This window comes from Eptatretus burgeri, chromosome 17, assembly GCF_056783735.1.
Source record: "Eptatretus burgeri isolate ZD-2024b chromosome 17, Ebu_testis_v1, whole genome shotgun sequence".
NCBI classification, from domain to species: Eukaryota; Metazoa; Chordata; class Myxini; order Myxiniformes; family Myxinidae; genus Eptatretus; species Eptatretus burgeri.
In genome coordinates this window covers 18,505,316-18,522,393 of record NC_140977.1, presented here as the reverse complement: position 1 = coordinate 18,522,393, position 17,078 = coordinate 18,505,316, and the positions used below count along the sequence as shown (strand labels likewise).

Below are 17,078 nucleotides of genomic sequence, written 5' to 3'. Positions count from 1 at the left end.
TGGCCCGATGTGTTCTCGTGGATCAGGCATTATATGTGGTGGAGGTATGCGCTCTACTGAGTGCCCTTCCAGTAACCTTCGCATTCTGCGAAAGGTTGTTTTGGTCGGCGTGTATTTATTTATTTATTTATTTATTTGTAATCTTGTGATTCGTATAACTCAAAAAGTATTAAACCGAATTGCATGAAATTTGGTGGGATGATTGGTTATTAGCCAGGAAGCATTCGATTAGATTTTGGGATCGTTCGGGTCAAAGGTCAAGGTTACGAAAAGGTCAAAATCGGCTTTTAATGATAACACGGTCAATTTTTATTCAATTTGCATGCAACTAACGCCAAAATGTTCAGAATTCAACGCCTCATCTTGTGATATGCAATATGACACAATGACGCCCATACTCTTGTTACCGGTTAGGGGTCAAAGGTCAGGGGGGTCACGACCTTGAAAAATATGCGGTTTTTGTCATAACGTGGTCAATTCTTGTCCGCTTTACATGAACCCAGCACCAAAATGTTCAGAATTTAATGCCCAATCTTGTGACACAATGACGTCATAACACATGTCATCGGTTGGGGTAAAATGTCGGGGGGGGGTCACACCCTTGAAAAATATGCGGTTTTCGACATAACTCAGTCAATTCTTATTCGATTTGCATGAAACCAGCATCAAACGAGATTACCTTCTCTTGTTGAAACGTTGTATTCACCGAGCTTGCAAGTGAAGGCTCGCCAAAACGACGTGAGTTGATTGTTGTTTAGTCCGTAGCCCCCGAAAGTCGGGGGGGGGTCATGACATTATAGATATGTGGTATGTGTCATAAGACCATTCATATGAAACCAGTTCCCCACATTCATACCAAGAACAAAAAAAGTAGTGGCGGCGAAGGTATGCGCTCTATGAGTGCCCGTTCTAGTTATGTAATTAAATGCGTTGGGTTGGGTAGTTAGCACCCCCTCTCAACCCGTTGGGATAATAGAGCCATCAGCGCGTGATGATGTGTATCGTGACTGCCGTCATCACATGGAGTGTGCGTGTTTTACTGCCATGGCGTTCAATGTGTGTGACTGGTGTGTGTGTAAGTTGCTGTTGTTGCTTGCTATCTCCACATGTGGGTGGGTTTCAGGAGGTGAAACAGAGACCTGCCAGGTGTGTGTGTGTGTGTGTGTGTGTGTGTATGTCTACATTTGGGGTTTCAGAATGTGGAATGGAGTCCTCCCAGGGTGGGCTCAAAGTATCCACCTTCATTTCAGTAAAGGATCATGATTCATGGATCAAGCTGTGAATTTTTCTGTTCTCAAAGTTTTGTGTTGAGGACTCTCTTCAGGATCGTTACTGAGCCCCAGGACAGCTTCCAACTGTAGTTTGTTTGTGGTGATATTCCCAGGGATGGTTGTTCATATCTCTGTGAGGTTCTTCGTTTATATTTATTGTCCCCATCAGCGAAGCGACTGATTATATTTGCTCGTTAAAAATATACACTCAATATTAAGGAATCACCACATCTTAAATGATTATGCGAGCTCGAGTGGACGAGCATCTGGACGTCTGGGGCACTCCACTGTGAACTCTGAACAGCCATTGTTCTGTATCATTTGAATACTTGTTTAAGATAGTGTGCATCTTGTATCTCTCAACCTGATCTTTTTCTATCGTCAAGTTGTTTTCAAGCTCTCTGGATTGGTAGACCTTTGAATGACCACTGCCAAAAGGCCTTGAGTAATCACCCTCTCTTCCGTCCAAAGCTGGCCATTGCAGTTTCTTATCTCAGGTCTGTCAAACCCTTTGTGAGTAACTATCACCAGATGTTTTCCCCATCTCACCCCTTCCCCTTTTCTCTCTTGTATAAAAAGACTCTGATCCATGTATAGGATCAGAGAGAGGACCAAGTGTGTTTTTTGCTTGCTTCTTTAATTGTTCACCTTTCTCCATGCGCATTATTTGATGAAATGGTTCAAACTATGACGAGAACTGAATTCTTCGAGATTTTTTTTTGGGTCCACAGGGACCCAAAAGTCCCTGTGGACCCAAAAATCCCCAAGGACCCACAAGACCCAAAAGTCCCCGATGATCCCAAAAAACTCTGAACACACAAAATACCCCGAGGACCCAAAAGTTCCCAAGGACTCAAAAAACCCTGAAGACCACAAATACCCCGAGGACCGCAAATACCCTGAGCACCCAAAAGACCCAGATGATCCAAATGTTCCATCGGACCTAAAAGACCCAGAGGATCCAAAAGATGCCAAGGACCCAAAAAACCCAGATGACCCAAAAGTCCCCAAAAGACCCTGAGGACCAAAAATACCCTGACCCTGTAGACCCTTCAAGACTACTATAAATGGATGAGTTGTGTGTGAGAGAGAGACATGTTTTTTGTGGAGATCTACTGGAGCATTCTGATGTGGAATGTCAGACACCAAAATGATCGTCATGACCTCCTGAGTTGATTTGGTTCATTGACCCAATAGCTACAAAGAAGCAGGAAGAATTCCCACGTTTTAAATGCATGCCATGTTAAGGTGTATGGAGCAGCTCAAGAGGTCCTCCCGCAGCATGGCATTCCATTTACAAAATAAATAACAAAATAATGACAACATTGTAACAAAGCATATATTAATTAATACTAATAATATTAACAACAATAATAATAGTAGTATCGTTTGGCAAAAATAATAATGAATGTATAATCTTTGCCCTGGACCAAGCATATCTGGGCTTGGTGAAAGCAAACTCATGCTCAAGCAGTACAGGAGGCAGATATGCCACAAGGCCTTGACCTTGAAGACCAATGAAAATTTGGTCAAATAGACCGATGGGCCCAATAGTAATTCAAAGTGGTTCTCAAGGGTAATTATAAAAGACAATTCAAAGGGGTTTAAAAGGGTAATTCTAAAGGGTTAAAAGAGGTGATTCTAAAGGGTTATAAAGGGTAATTCTGAAGGGTTCTAAAGGGTAATTATAATGGCTAATTCTAAAGGGTTCTAAAAGGTAATTATAATGGCTAATTCTAAAGGGTTCTAATGGCTAATTCTAATGGGTAGTTCTGAAGGGTTCGAAAAGGTAATTGTGAAGGGTTCAAAAGGGTGATTCTGAAGGGTTCTAAAGGGTAATTCTAAAGGGTTCTGAAGGGTAATTCTAAAGGGTGATTCTGAAGGGTTCTAAAGGGTAATTATAATGGCTAATTCTAAAGGGTTCTAAAAGGTAATTCTAATGGCTAATTCTCAAGGGTTCTAATGGCTAATTCTAATGGGTTCTAAAGGGTAATTCTAATGGGTAGTTCTGAAGGGTTTGAAAAGGTAATTGTGAAGGGTTCGAAAGGGTGATTCTGAAGGGTTCTAAAGGGTAATTCTAATGGTTAGTTCTGAAGGGTTCGAAAGGGTAATTGTGAAGGGTTCGAAAGGGTGATTCTGAAGGGTTCTAAAGGGTAATTCTAAAGGGTAATTCTGAAGGGTTCTAAAGGGTAATTATAATGGCTAATTCTAAAGGGTTCTAAAAGGTAATTCTAATGGCTAATTCTAAAGGGTTCTAAAAGGTAATTCTAATGGCTAATTCTAAAGGGTTCTAAAGGGTAATTATAATGGCTAATTCTAAAGGGTTCTAAAAGGTAATTCTAATGGCTAATTCTAAAGGGTTCGAATGGCTAATTCTAATGGGTAGTTCTGAAGGGTTTGAAAAGGTAATTGTGGAGGGTTCAAAAGGGTGATTCTGAAGGGTTCTAAAGGGTAATTCTAAAGGGTTCTAAAGGGTAATTCTAATGGGTAGTTCTGAAGGGTTCGAAAGGGTAATTCTGAAGGGTTCCAAAGGATAATTCCAAAGGGTTCTAAAGGGTAATTTGAAGGGCTCAAAGGGGTGATTCTAAAGGGGTAATTTTAAAGGGTTGTTCTAAAGGGTAATTCTAAAGGGTTCCAAAAGGTAATTCTAAGGGGTTCTAAAGGGAAATTCTAATGGGTTTTTAAGGGCAAGTCTGAAGTGATCGAAAAGGTAATTCTAAAGGGTTCTCAAGGGTGATTCTAGAGGGTTCTAAAAGGTAATGAGAATGGGTTTCGTTCGTTTCTCGGCTTTGTCGACTTCAAAGTACAAATGGCAAACTAAACTGCTTCCTTCGGACAAGGGTGCAATTTTTTTAAAGTAATGCAGTCATGTTAGCGGATTTCCAAGCAGATGGAAGATGGAACCTAGCACAAATGACAGGGTGAAAAAGGCAGAGAGAAGAGGTGTAAGAGCAGCAGAGCAGGTTTTTAGGGCACATGAGCTGATGCCATCTGGTCCAATGGCAGAGTCGGAGTCGAGGGTTGAAACAACCATCCTCACCTACTTAGGTGCAAAAGCAGTTGGGTACGACAGGAAAGGATGGATTCTGAGGGTGATGGCTTGGGGACACAAGATTTGGAAACAAAGTCAAAATTGAGTAGAGTTGAACAAGAGTGGAATCGGCTGTGGTGCCATTTCAAGAGAGGGAAGGGATGGAAGGGGAGCATCCACCAGAGGATTTACAGAAGGGAGACAAGTTTGAAAGTTTAATCTTGACGTTGGACAGGTCATTTTCAGGCTCTCCTGAGAGTGGGACCAAATACAAAGCTTTTCACAGAATGTACATTTCAATGGGTGTTTTCAATTGTGAATTTTTAAGTGTCTTGTGATGTTGCACGAATGAGTAAATAATTTTCTCAAACTGTGCATTTGTATGATTGCTCTCCGTTGGTTGTTGTCTCCATTTGTGGGTTTTCGGAGGTGCGAGGAAGTTCTTCCAGAACTTAAAATCTCCACCTATTTTTTTGGTGAAGGATCATTATTCATGAACCAAACTGTGAAATTTTGTTCTCATAGCCTCATTCGAAGGAATCTTTTCAGAATCTACACTGAGCCTCTGACAGCCTCCACTTGCAGCTCATTCAGAGTGATATTCCCTGGAATGAAATTATTAAGTACTCAGTAAGAGTTTTCTTTTTCATTCCTGCAACTCCAACAATCACTGGTACAATTTCAGCTTTCTTCAATTTCCAAATCCTTGACCTCATTTTTTAGATTCTGGTATTTGGTCATTTTCCAAAAATTCTGTCGTGTTTTGTCCAGTCATTGGGAACTGAAATCTGAAATCAACAATGCTGACTTTTCCTTTTTGTGTGTTGAGTGCTATGTACAGACACAATGCTTTGTTTGCAATGTCCACACTTGATGGGATCATCTTTTCATGCGTGAGCATTACTTGTATATTTTTAAGGATCGAATTTGCGATGTGTTTCCATGATTGTTCTGGGACTGGGATGTTGAAATGTTTACAGATGTGCCAATGGATTACTCCAGACGCTGTCATGTCATTCTGTGTACAGCTGGTCCGACATGAGTTTTTTGTACATCTCGAAAGGTGGTGACTGATACTTTCTGTTTCTTCCCCACAAGACCTGCATTTGCCCGATTGACTAAATCCCCCCCCACCCCATTTTCTTAAAAGCAATGATGTAATGTCTTTGGTCTTGGGCATTGATGATGACTCGTCCTCCATCCCAATTAATTTGACCTCTTCTTAGCCATTCCAATGAGCCTTCCTTGTCGATCCCTATCCTGTCGAGCTTTTTTTTTAATCTTCCTGTTCTTTTGTCATTCTCCCATTTGTCAGAGTTTATCTGCTGATATTTATTTTTGTAGTTTTCCTTTTTTCTCTTTGCAATCATTGGGGCTGTGTTTGTTTCTGTTTCGTTTTCCTGTGTAGTATCCATCATTTGCACCTGTTTTTACAAGTTTGTTGCTCAATTACATTGATTAAGGATCCCTTTTCTGGTTTGTTTTCTTGCTCATGTACAAATATCATTCGATAGTCTGTTGAGATTTTCACATACTCCACAAGTACAACACACAATGTTCTATGCTCTTGGTTAAGCTCCATCAGATCACCTCCTCCTTCTCATCTCGTTAAGTACAACCTCAGTATGCATTGGTTTTTGTAGAACATCTTGTGAATAGTTTGAAGCTTCCTTCTTTTGGTGTCGAAATTATTGATCTCCAATTGTGGCCAGTTTATAATTGCATAGCTATATTGGAATGTTGGCACTGCAACCTGGTTTATAGCATTGGTATTGTTTCTTTGATAGAGGGATGACCTCAGAATTAGTCTTATTCTGAGTCGGTACGCTGCTGATTATTTTACGCATTTTTTGTGTTGCACCTGGGGGGCTTCTTCTATTCCTTGGTCTCTGTATGATGCTTCGTTTTCTAGTTCCTGTATTCTTGTACTTTGATCGATTGAGATGTTGTCTGTTCCCTTTGTTTTTCCATGTACATTTGTCAAGACCAAACTCCATTTGAATGTCCTCCGAGTACTGCTTTACCATTTTCAGTTGATCTGCCTTCTTCTCACTTCTTATCATTTGGTGCAAAGAGTTTTAGTTCATCCAATGTACAGTAGATGAGTCACCTTTCTTGTTTCTTTGGTTATTTTTTCTGTTGCATGTCAGATTGTATCAGTTTCCTTGTTTATTGATGAAGTTACTTCAGTGGGTCCAGAGTAAGACAAAACAGGAAAGGGGGGGGGGGAGAATGTCACCTTGTAAGATGCCAAATCATAACTTTACTCCTGAGATTTCAATCTTTCTTTCCAAGTAAGGTAGTATCATCATATTTTTCCAGAGCATCATTGCTTTCTCAACCAGTGTGACTATTTGGGGGTAAATTTTGTATATTTGCATGCATTATATAATCCATGAATGTGGGACACTATCAAAGACTATTTTGTCATCTAACCAGACTGTAGCTAAGTTGGCTTGTTGAAGCTTGCAGTTTTCGAGTATGGTTTTGTTGAACAATAAATGGTCTATTGTTCCATAGCATCCTCTCTTACTTCCTTTCTGCTCTGCCTCTAAAGCTCATTGTTGAGTGAGGTGGTCATAAATTGCATCGGTGATTATACCTATTAAAAGTTTGTTTGTTGTTGGTAGGCATGTTATTGGTCTATATTTGTTGGGTACATGGGTTTCATCAGATTTTGGGATTGGATGTGTTGCCTACTGTGAACCATTGGCTATTCCCCTGGGATGAGTTCGTCGAATGGTCGAGCGTAGTGAGGGTGGAGAGCATGTAGTTGCTTTAGCCAGAAGTTCGGAATCCCATCTGGGCCTGGGCATTTGAAGTTCGGCGCTTTTGCGAGATGTTTTTTAATTTTCTCTTCATCAATTATCATTGGGTGCATTTCCTGCAGCTGTTGTTTTTTCTTTTCCAGGGGTCATATCCAATCTGTTTCCTTGTTGTGTTCCTTTTTGTCTTCAAATGTACTTTTCCAGAATTTTTCTCGGTCTTCACTTTTAGGGGGAGTTGTCACATTTTTTTTTCCCCCTCGCTGTCGGTAAACTGTTGATTTTTATTTCTTCTGCTGTTGGCCTCATCAAAGTTTTCCCCCCCCCCTGCTGTCTGTTGTATTTGGAGTTTATTATGGGCAGCTCATGGTTGTAGTCCATTGTTTTCAATGTTTTATTTTTCCAATTATTTTCTTGAGCTTTGGACTTCTGTTTCCTCTCTTGAATTGTTCTATTTGTCCTGTTTCCACCCTCATTTCATCTCTCTGCTTCTCAAGTCTGTTTCCATGATGGTGTTTTGTTTCTGGTCAGATTATCCTCTCTATATTTTTTGTGTCGTTGTTTGCTTGTTATTTTCTCTTAGACATACACTGCTGCTGCAAAACTCACATCATTTATTCTCTCAGATTTTTTTTTTTTGTAAACCTTCTCGAGGCTCCTATGTGAGCTAGCACACAGATTAGGTGAGTTTGGGAGCATTTTAGTGACTGCTTGGTTTATTCTCCTGAGTTGTATCTTCAGATGTTTATTGTTATTTATTCGGTAGAGATGTGGTCTTTGCTTGGGCAATATTAATTTAATTAACCTCTGCCATCGAAGCTGGATGGAGGTTACTGTTTCTTTCTTTCTGTTTACCTTTCTGTTTGTTTGTTTGTTTGTTTGTTTGTGAACAGTATAACGGAAAAACTCCGACGGATTTCGACGAAACTTGGTGGGGGGTTGGGTATGGTCCAAGCATCATGCCATTAGATTTTGGACTTGGTCCAAAATCCAATATGGCCGCTATGGTGGCCAATTTGAAAAAATATTTGAATTTTTTTTTTTTTGCATTTCTACATGTTTTAAGTAATTTCCAACCCCCCCCCCCCCCAAAAAAAAAGAGAAAAAAAATTTTGAAACTTTTTTTCAACAAAATTTCGATTTCTTTTTTTGCATTTCTACATGTTTTAAGTGATTTCCAACAAAAAAAAAAACATGCCAAAATTATAATTGCAGCTGATTTTGGAACTTCAGGTGGATATACCCACGTAAAATCAATTTGTCTCAAGGAATCTAGTTATGACGAATGAATTGAGTATGTAAAAGTTAAAAGTAAAAGGGAAAGTTGCAAACTAACTCTGTGAGCACTGTTGACATCAAATTGAATGAATAGGATATCAGGTTCACTTGAGTGACCTTGCAGTATTGGCGGCGGAGGTTTTGCACTCTACTGAGTGCTCCCCCTCGAGTTTCCTCTTTTTTACTAGCCAGTTCATCTTCCAGCATATGCTGTTCATCGTTAATCTCCTCTTCCTCATTCTGTTGTTGTACATTATTCTCCTCCACCTCCTCATTGTGACCTATCCTTGTTGCTATTACTTGTTTTATTTGTAAAGGTGATATTTGATCCGAGTTAGTAAGTTTAACTTGATCGTTCTCTCCCGGTGCTGCTCTCAGTCTCCTTTTGTAATCCACTGGTCCTGTTGTGGAGTTTTCAGTTTCGTTTCTTGATTCATTTCTCCAATCGATTGCCCAATTTCTGTTTGTGTTATTGTGATTAAATTTGAAATACCATGTGTTTCTGTTTTCCTCTTTTGTTGGGTGGTCGCTCGACTACCCTTAGTCTCAGGTTTTCCATCTGTCTGTATGTCTGTCTGTTTGTTTGTATGTAATGGACAGCTCTGGAGGCCAGAGGAGTCAACCGATTTTGATGAAACTTGACTGGTAGGTTCATACCAGTATCTAGTTGTATGCTTTTGCGCACCGTTGCTATGGACGCCACCGTTGCGAAGCAACGGGACTTTGAAATTTTTGAAAAATCCGAAAAGATTTTTTTTTCCAAAATCAAAAATCGGCTTCTGCGCTCTTATGCGCGCTATAATCAACCTCTTTGTCTAAAAAATTCAGCCCGATCCGTCAAAAACTGTATGACTAGTATGCAATTATATTACTATATGCTTTCACCCGAACATTCGCGTTGGGATTCCCTAACGTAAGGTGAGGAAATCGAACACAAATGATGAATGGACAGTTGCTCGTCATGTTCCTATATGGAACAACGAATGGCAAAAATGCCATCTGATGTGTTCTCTTATCTACATATTTCAAATTCGCCTTAGTCTAGCGACCACCCATGCCGCTGACCAGCTTGTTGTTCTATTTTCTGTGTCACATCAGTAAGTTCTGTTAGTTGTTCCTTTTCTTTGGGAGTTTGTTCTCTAATGTGTATTCGCATGTGTATTTTCAGGGTGGATGGATGAATGAAAGATTTTCCACACCTTGTGCATTTGAACGGGCGTTCTCCATTGTGAATTGTCATGTGTGTTTTAAGGTGAGATGACTGAATAAAAGATTTTCCACAAACTGTGCATTTGAACGGGCGTTCTCCATTGTGAATTCTCATGTGTGTTTTCAGGGTGGATGTCCAATTAAAAGATTTTCCACAACTTGTGCATCCGTATGGGCGTTCTCCATTGTGAATTGTCATGTGTGTTTTAAGGGTGGATGACTGATGAAAAGATTTTCCACAAATTGTGCATTTGTACGGGCGTTCACCGTTGTGAATTATCATGTGCCTTTTAATGTGAGATGACTGATTAAAAGATTTTCCACAAATTGTGCATTTGAACGGGCGTTCTCCATTGTGAATTCTCATGTGCGTTTTCAGGGTGGATGACCAATTAAAACATTTTCCACAATTTGTGCATTTGAACGGGCGTTTTCCATTATGAATTGTCATGTGTATTTTAAGGTGAGACGACTGATTAAAAGATTTTCTACAGCTTGTGCATTTGTATGGGCGCTCGTCATTGTGAATTCTCACGTGATTTTTCAGGTTGGATGAATGTTTGAAGGATTTTCCACAACTTGTGCATCTGTATGGGTGCTCACCATTGTGCATTCTCAAGTGTGAGATTAGGTTAGATGACTGATTAAAAGATTTTCCACAAACTTTGCATTCGTATGGGCATTCTCTACTGTGAACTGTCAAGTGTATTTTATGGCTGTCTGGGCGAATTAAAGATTTTCCACAATTTCTGTATTTGTATGGGTACTCACCATTGTGTATTCGTTTGTGTGATTTTAGTTGAGATGACTGATTGAAAGATTTTCCACAATTTGTGCATTTGTATGGGCGTTCAGCTTTCTTTCCTTTGTGAGCCTTGTGAAAATTATTCCGTGCAAACATTTCCTCATTCTGTTTGTTTTGCTTGTAAAAAGTCCTCTTGTTTGTTTCGTTTGGCGAGTGCTGCGGGGACGTGTCTGCGCCGTTCATAAAAGTAGGTGCAGTCTCCCTTGTAGATTCAGTGGATTTACCTGTAAATACAACATCATGTGACCTGTAAAAAAATCAGATTCACATAACCTGACAAACGTACCCAAACATCTACATATGCATTTGTTCCATTGGAGAAAAGTAAAAAAGTTATTACCTCTGCCACCAAAGGTGAAGGTGGTTATGTTTTCACCCCTCTCTGTCTGTATGTGTGCAGGATATCTCAAAATGTTGTGGACGGATCCGGATTAAATTTTGTGTGACAAGGACGAACTGATTAGATTTTGGTGAAGATCCGGATCCAACTCTGAGAATTTTTAAAGTGATTCTTCACCATTACGAGACAGGGCAAACTAATATATAGCACAATATTTCAAAAGGTTGCGGACAGATTCTAAGGGTCTTTGGGGTTCTAAAATGTCTTAGAGGTCTAAGGGTTCTAAAGCAGTGCAACGGTCTTCGGGGTCCTCGTGGTCGTAAAAGGTCGATTGGGTTTTAATAGTCTGAAATGGATTTAGGGTTCTTAAGGGTCTAATGCAATTCATACACATACTCTCAATGAAAAATCATTTAAAAACTAAATAATTCTCGTATCTGGATCCGTATTCGGATCTTCACCAAAATTTAATTGATCGTCCTCATCACACACCCAACCTGTCCACCAAGTTTCGGCGGAACCCATCCATAACCTTTTGAGATATACATCGTTTTTTAACCTCTCACTGGTGAAGAATCACTCATAAAATTCTCAGATCCGGATATTCACCAAAATTAAGCGTTGCTGTCCTTGGTTGGTCACCTCCACACACAAGAAATTTCAGAACGATTGCTCGAAAACTGTGGCCAAAAATCGTTTGACAAACAAACAGACAAGCAGAGACAGTCAGACAGACAAACACTACAGACCTACATACTTGGTAAAAAAATTTTTGCCAAGAAACAAACAAACAAACAGACCAAAATGCAATACCCTCTACCCTGGCAAGGGTAACGAGGGAGTTCAGAGAACACATCCCCCCAGGCAGTGCTCAAGTGTACAACATAGTTCAATTTTAATAAATTATAAATGCAAAGTTTCAGGCCCGTAAGTTTTATGGTTTTGGAGTTATGGAGGAGACACACACTGACTAACTGACATACAGTGACATTTATTACTAGCCCCCATTGCACTTCGTCTGAAACAGGGGCTTATGGATTTGGTCTTGATTTTCGTGTCTGTGCGTCCACAACCATATCTCGGACATTTATGGACCGATTTTATCCATACTTGGCACAAAGACAACACATGATGGTACACCTATGCGCACTTTTTTTCGACATCAGTTCCAAATTGGCCGACTGGCAGCCATTTTAGTTATAAAAATATCCGGTATCGAACACGTCCTCAACAATTTCTCGGACATGCTTTTACCTATCTTGTTCAAACTTTGCACACGGATAATGAATGATGGCTTACCATAGGCACATCATTTTTTTCGAGATAAGATCCAAGATGGCATAATAGGGTGTGTCAGTGCGATGTTAGGAATGTCGTGTGTAATTGGTTGGAACCACCATGTTCAAGGATCACGTGCTGCCGTCTCTGCCCTTACACCCCTTTGGTTCATGCTCTCATTAAGTAACAGCTTGTGTCAGCAAAAGTTTGTGCAGGCAACCCCTCCCCTTGGAAAAAATGGCTCTCATCACTCACGGCGACTCGGTACAGCAAGGCAGGCAGACAATGGCTCTGGAAAGCACACAGCGACTCTTGAGAGGCAACCAAGGCAGGCAGAAGACTGCTTGATGAGGCACATCAGCTTTTTAAAATGCAACTAAGACAGGCAGACGACAGCTCGAGGAGGCACAGCAGCTCTCTGATCGCCAGCTCCTCCAGCTTTTATAGAGCTTGGTGCAAAGCATGGCCAAGGCACCGCCCCCCCCACCCCCCGTGGCCCCTCTTACCTGTTTGTGCTCTATTCCCATTGGCTGTCCCGCTCGCCAATTCATGTGTGTGTATGTGTGTGTTTCTTTCGAAAAGGTGGTCTCATCAGGCCGAATATGGTTGAATTGCACTCACCCACCAGGGCTTCAAAGTTCACCACAATCTCATGCCATCCACTTCCACACCCACATTATCAACACACATGAACCGCAACCCTCCCAACCTATAATCAGATTACTGACTCATCCTTTCTCTCTCCTATTCCTATATTGTATCCAACTGTGGCCTCACTGCCCAATTGTCAATTTGTTGCCTTTTCCTCTGTGTCATCTCACTATTCCACGAGGCAAGATAATCTATAAACATGTAAAAATAAATCAATAAAAACTCAATCAGAATTTATGACAGTACAAATTTAGGACAACAGGATATAACAACGTTTCACGGGGACAGCAACCTTCATTGGGATGGCAGTTGAAGAAAGAAGCTTCAGACTCATTTGCTTCTGGTCGATCCAGGTTGACATCAATGTCGTGCTCAGTTTTCACTTCCACTTTCACAAATAAATCTGGAAAAAATAACGTTTATTAAATGAAGGCAGTCTTTTGTCACCATGCATAACTGGTTCCATAATCTTAAAATAGCTAAATAACCATAAAAAGTGAGTCCAATATCCATTCAAGTGTTGTCACCAGCGCTCCACAAAGTGCAAAAGTCTCATTCCAGTCTTGTAATCCTTGTGTTGAAAGCATGGAAAAAGCACTTAATATTTGGATCAAGGATCACACCCAGAAGAGCGAGTGCCTTTCAGTGGACCCGTGATATAGGAGAAAGTATTAATGATTTAGCAACGTTACAACGATGGCTCCAGTTCAACCCGGCTCCCAACACCCTCCATGCCAGCAAGGGCTGGTTTGAGAAATTCAAAAAAAAAAAAAGATTCCACCTCCATCATGGAAAGTTAATCACGGAAGCAGCATCAGCCGACCACGACACTGCAAAAAAAAACTACCCTCCGCGGCTCATGCAACCAATTAAAGCGAAGAGATTCATGCCAGAGCAGGTTTTCAACGCCGACGAGGCAGGATTATTCTGGAAGAGAATGCCGTCTCGTACCTTCCTGTCCAAACAGGAAAAATCTGTTCCTGGGGTCAAGGTGGCCAAGGAACGAAGAACCCTTCTCCTTTGTGGCAATGCTGCAGGCGACCTCGTTGTAAAGCCGATGCTGCTTTTTCGATCGATGAATCCACCCACTCTCAAAGGAAAGAACAAGAACCAGCTCCCAGTATTCTGGCGTGAAAACAGGAGAGTGTGGGTGACAGCTGCAATGCTCACCGATTGGTTAAATAACTGCTTTGTCCACGAGATGGAAAACTCCATGTAGTCAAAGAATCTTGCAATCAAGGTTTTACTTACCTTGGACGATGCGCCAGAAAGTCATCCAGAAAGCCTGCAATTTGCCACCCCAATGTGGAGATGGTCTTCTTAGCTCCTAACATGACCTCTCTCTTTCATCCGATGGAAGAAAGTCTCATTGCGACATTAAAGTCCTACTACACCCACCACACACTCGAGAGGCTACTGGACCAGATGGAGAGTGACCCTCTTTTGATAGTCAGAAATTGCTGGAAAAGCTACAACATCGCTGACTGCATTAATATCATTGGGAATCTCTTAAAGAGATTAAGCCTATGATGTGGATTGTGTGCTGGAGAAAATTGTGGAGTGAGGCGGTGCACGACTTCAAAGGCATCCCCTCCCTCAGTGAACGAAGAAGCCTGGAGGATTGTGAGGGTGGCACGTGATGTTGGAGGAGAGAGTTTTGAGAACATCCAAGACGAAGAGGTGGGGTGGAACTCTTTGAATCCCACCAAGAGGAGTTAACGGAAGAGGATTTGGAAGAACTCATACGCTCGACTGAAGAGAGTAATGAGGAGGAGGTGATGGTGCCGGAACCTCGAACGACCAAGATGCTCGTCGAGGTGTTACTAATGAGCAACGCCCTGGCTGACAGGATTTTTATGATCGATCCATTCATGGAGAGGTGCGTAAAATGTAAAAGGGCACTGGAGGTTGCTGTGCTGCCTTATAAAGAAACTTACAGAGAACTGCAAGCGAAAGCAAAGCAATCGACCATAAGAACCTTTTTTTAGAAGGGTCGACAGCACTTTTGGGGGCCCTCGATGTACTGATTGAGGAGTCGGAACCGCTGGGATTTCGGGTTTCCTGGGTCAAAACGAAGATCCAGGCTTTCAATGATATCTTGGATGCTACAATCTTGTCTGTACCTGTTTGTTGTGAGCATGTTGAGGTCGTGGAGAGATTTGCTTAACTTGGCAGTGATATTCATGTCTCTGCTGGCTGTGAGCCAGAGGTCAACAGACATGTGTCTGGCCTGGGGAGTCATGGATTCACTGGATTATGGGGTGTGGCACTGTCGATACCTGTGCAGGAAGACGAAAGTCCGAGTCTTCAGGTGCTTGGTGCTTCCAGTCTTGCTCTACGGATGTGAGACTAGGACTCTGACCAGGGATCTGAGACATACTCAATTCCTTTGGTACCAGGTCTCTTCGGAGAATCTTTGGCTATCGCAGGTCGGACTGTGTGTCCAACGAGTAGTTGCTGAGAGAGACTCAAATTAGATCTGTTACCTGCATCGTCCGTGAGTGTTAGCTGCGGCTGTATGGACATGTGGCTCGTTTTCCTGACGCTGATCCTGCTCACCAGATTCTTTCAGCGAGGGAGCCTCGTGAGTGGAGGAGGCCAATGGGCTGACCACGTGCCTCGTGGTTGCAGCATGTTGATTGATTTGCTGGTACAACAGCATCCACTCTTCTAGGAAGGCTTTCCACTAGATGTTGGAACATTGCTGTGGGGATTTGCTTCCATTCACAAGAGCATTGGTGAGGTCGGGCACCGATGTTGGGCGATTATGTCTGGCTTACAGTCGGCGTTCCAATTCATCCCAAAGGTGTTTGATAGGGTTGAGGCCAGGGCCAGTGCTCTGTGCAGGCCAGTCAAGGTCTACAGCACCAATCTCGACAAATCATTTTTGTATGGACCTCGCTTTGTGCACGGGGACATTGCATGCTGAAACAGGAAAGGGCCTTCCCCAAACTGTTGCCACAAAGTTAGAAGTACAGACTCATATCGAATGTCATTGTGTGCTGCAGCGTGAAGATTTCCCTTCACTGGAACTTAGGGGCCTAGGTCAAACCATGATAAACAGCCCCAGATCATTATTTATCCTCCACCAAACTTTGAAGTTGGCTCTCTGCATTCGGGCAGGTAGCATTCTCCTGGCATGCACCAAACCTAGATGCGTCCGCCAGACTGCCAGATGGTGAAACGTGATTCATCACTCCAGAGAACACGTTTCCACTGCTCCAGAGTTCTTTGGCGGTGAGCTTTACACCACTCCAGCTGACGCTTGGCATTGCGCATGATGATCTTAGGCTTGTGTGCGGCTGCTTGGCCATGGAAACCCATTTCATGAAGCTCTCGCCGAACAGTGCTTGTGCTGACATTGCTTCCAGAATCAGTTTGGAACTCGGTAGTGAGTGTCGCAACCGATGACGGACGATTTTTCCGTGCTACGCGCTTCAGCACTCGGCACTTGAGCACTTGATTTTACAGCAATGGGAGTGAATGAAATAGCCGAATCCACTATTTAGAAGGGGTGTCCACATACTTTTGGAAATGTCATGTACACACACACACACACACACACACACACACACACACACACACACACACACACACACACACACACACACACACACACACACACACACACACACACACACACACACACACACACACACACACGTTTATTACCCTCGTTAGAGGAGAGGGTATTGCATGTGGATCCATTTGTCTGTTTGTTACTTGGCAAAAAAAAATTGTTTTTGATAAGTGTATCTCCTTGTGCCCCGTTTGTTTGTTTGTTTGTCTGTCTGTCCACTCACCTTTAATCGTCTACAGGTCACAATTTTAAACCGATATTCAGGAAACTTCACCAAATGTTGGAGTTGGTGGTCTCACAGAATCCCATTTATGTTTGAGGTCAAATTGTCTTCATGGACCAAAGGTCAACAACTTGGGTGAGATTTCTAAAATCCTCAATTTTCATCCGATTGACTCGAAAGTTGAAGAGGATTAATATTTTAGGTCAATGAATTCAACCAGCCAATTATTTGAGGTCAACATTGGCCAAAAGGTCAACTGAGGTGGTATTTCTAAAATTCTCAATTTTCATCCGATTGACTTGAAAATTGAAGAGGATTAATATTTTAGGTCACTGAATTCAACAAGCCAATTTTTTGAGGCCAGCATCGACCAAAAGGTCAAAATAGGCCAAAGGTCAACAAATTAAGGTGATATTTCTAAAATCCTCAATTTTCATCCGATTGATTTGAAATTTGAAGAGGATTAATATTTCAGGTCATTGAATTCAACCGGCCAATTATTTTTGAGGTCAGCGTCAGCCAAAAAGTCAACAACTAAGGTGGTATTTCTAAAATCCTCAATTTTCATCCCAGTGACTTGAAATTTGAAGAGGATTTGCATATCAGATCACTGAATTGAACCACCAATTATTTTTGAGGTCAGCGTG

General features: G+C 41.7%; 2 protein-coding genes across 6 annotated transcripts in view; both read right to left on the bottom strand.

Moving 5' to 3' along the window:
• Window positions 1–3,153: 3,153 nt before the first annotated feature.
• LOC147009461 (uncharacterized) overlaps window positions 3,154–17,078 on the bottom strand; it is a 28,510-nt gene continuing 14,585 nt past the window's right edge. For 3 of the 5 annotated variants that reach the window (XM_085862164.1, XM_085862162.1, XM_085862163.1), the window contains 3 exons: window positions 12,921–13,031; window positions 10,326–10,583; window positions 3,154–4,370 (listed from right to left, as the gene is read on the bottom strand). In XM_085862164.1, the coding sequence (XP_085718290.1) occupies window positions 4,312–4,370; window positions 10,326–10,583; window positions 12,921–13,031 (428 nt within the window). In that variant the 3' untranslated portion in view covers window positions 3,154–4,311. Of the gene's footprint in view, window positions 4,371–4,504; window positions 6,487–10,325; window positions 10,584–12,920; window positions 13,032–17,078 lie in introns of those variants that run through there. The other 2 variants (XM_085862166.1, XM_085862165.1) reach the window with 2 other exon arrangements.
• Window positions 7,389–10,317, bottom strand: LOC147009462 (uncharacterized). Its single transcript, XM_085862182.1, has one exon. The coding sequence runs from the start codon at window positions 10,165–10,167 to the stop codon at window positions 9,382–9,384; it is 786 nt and encodes a 261-aa protein (XP_085718308.1). The 5' UTR covers window positions 10,168–10,317; the 3' UTR covers window positions 7,389–9,381.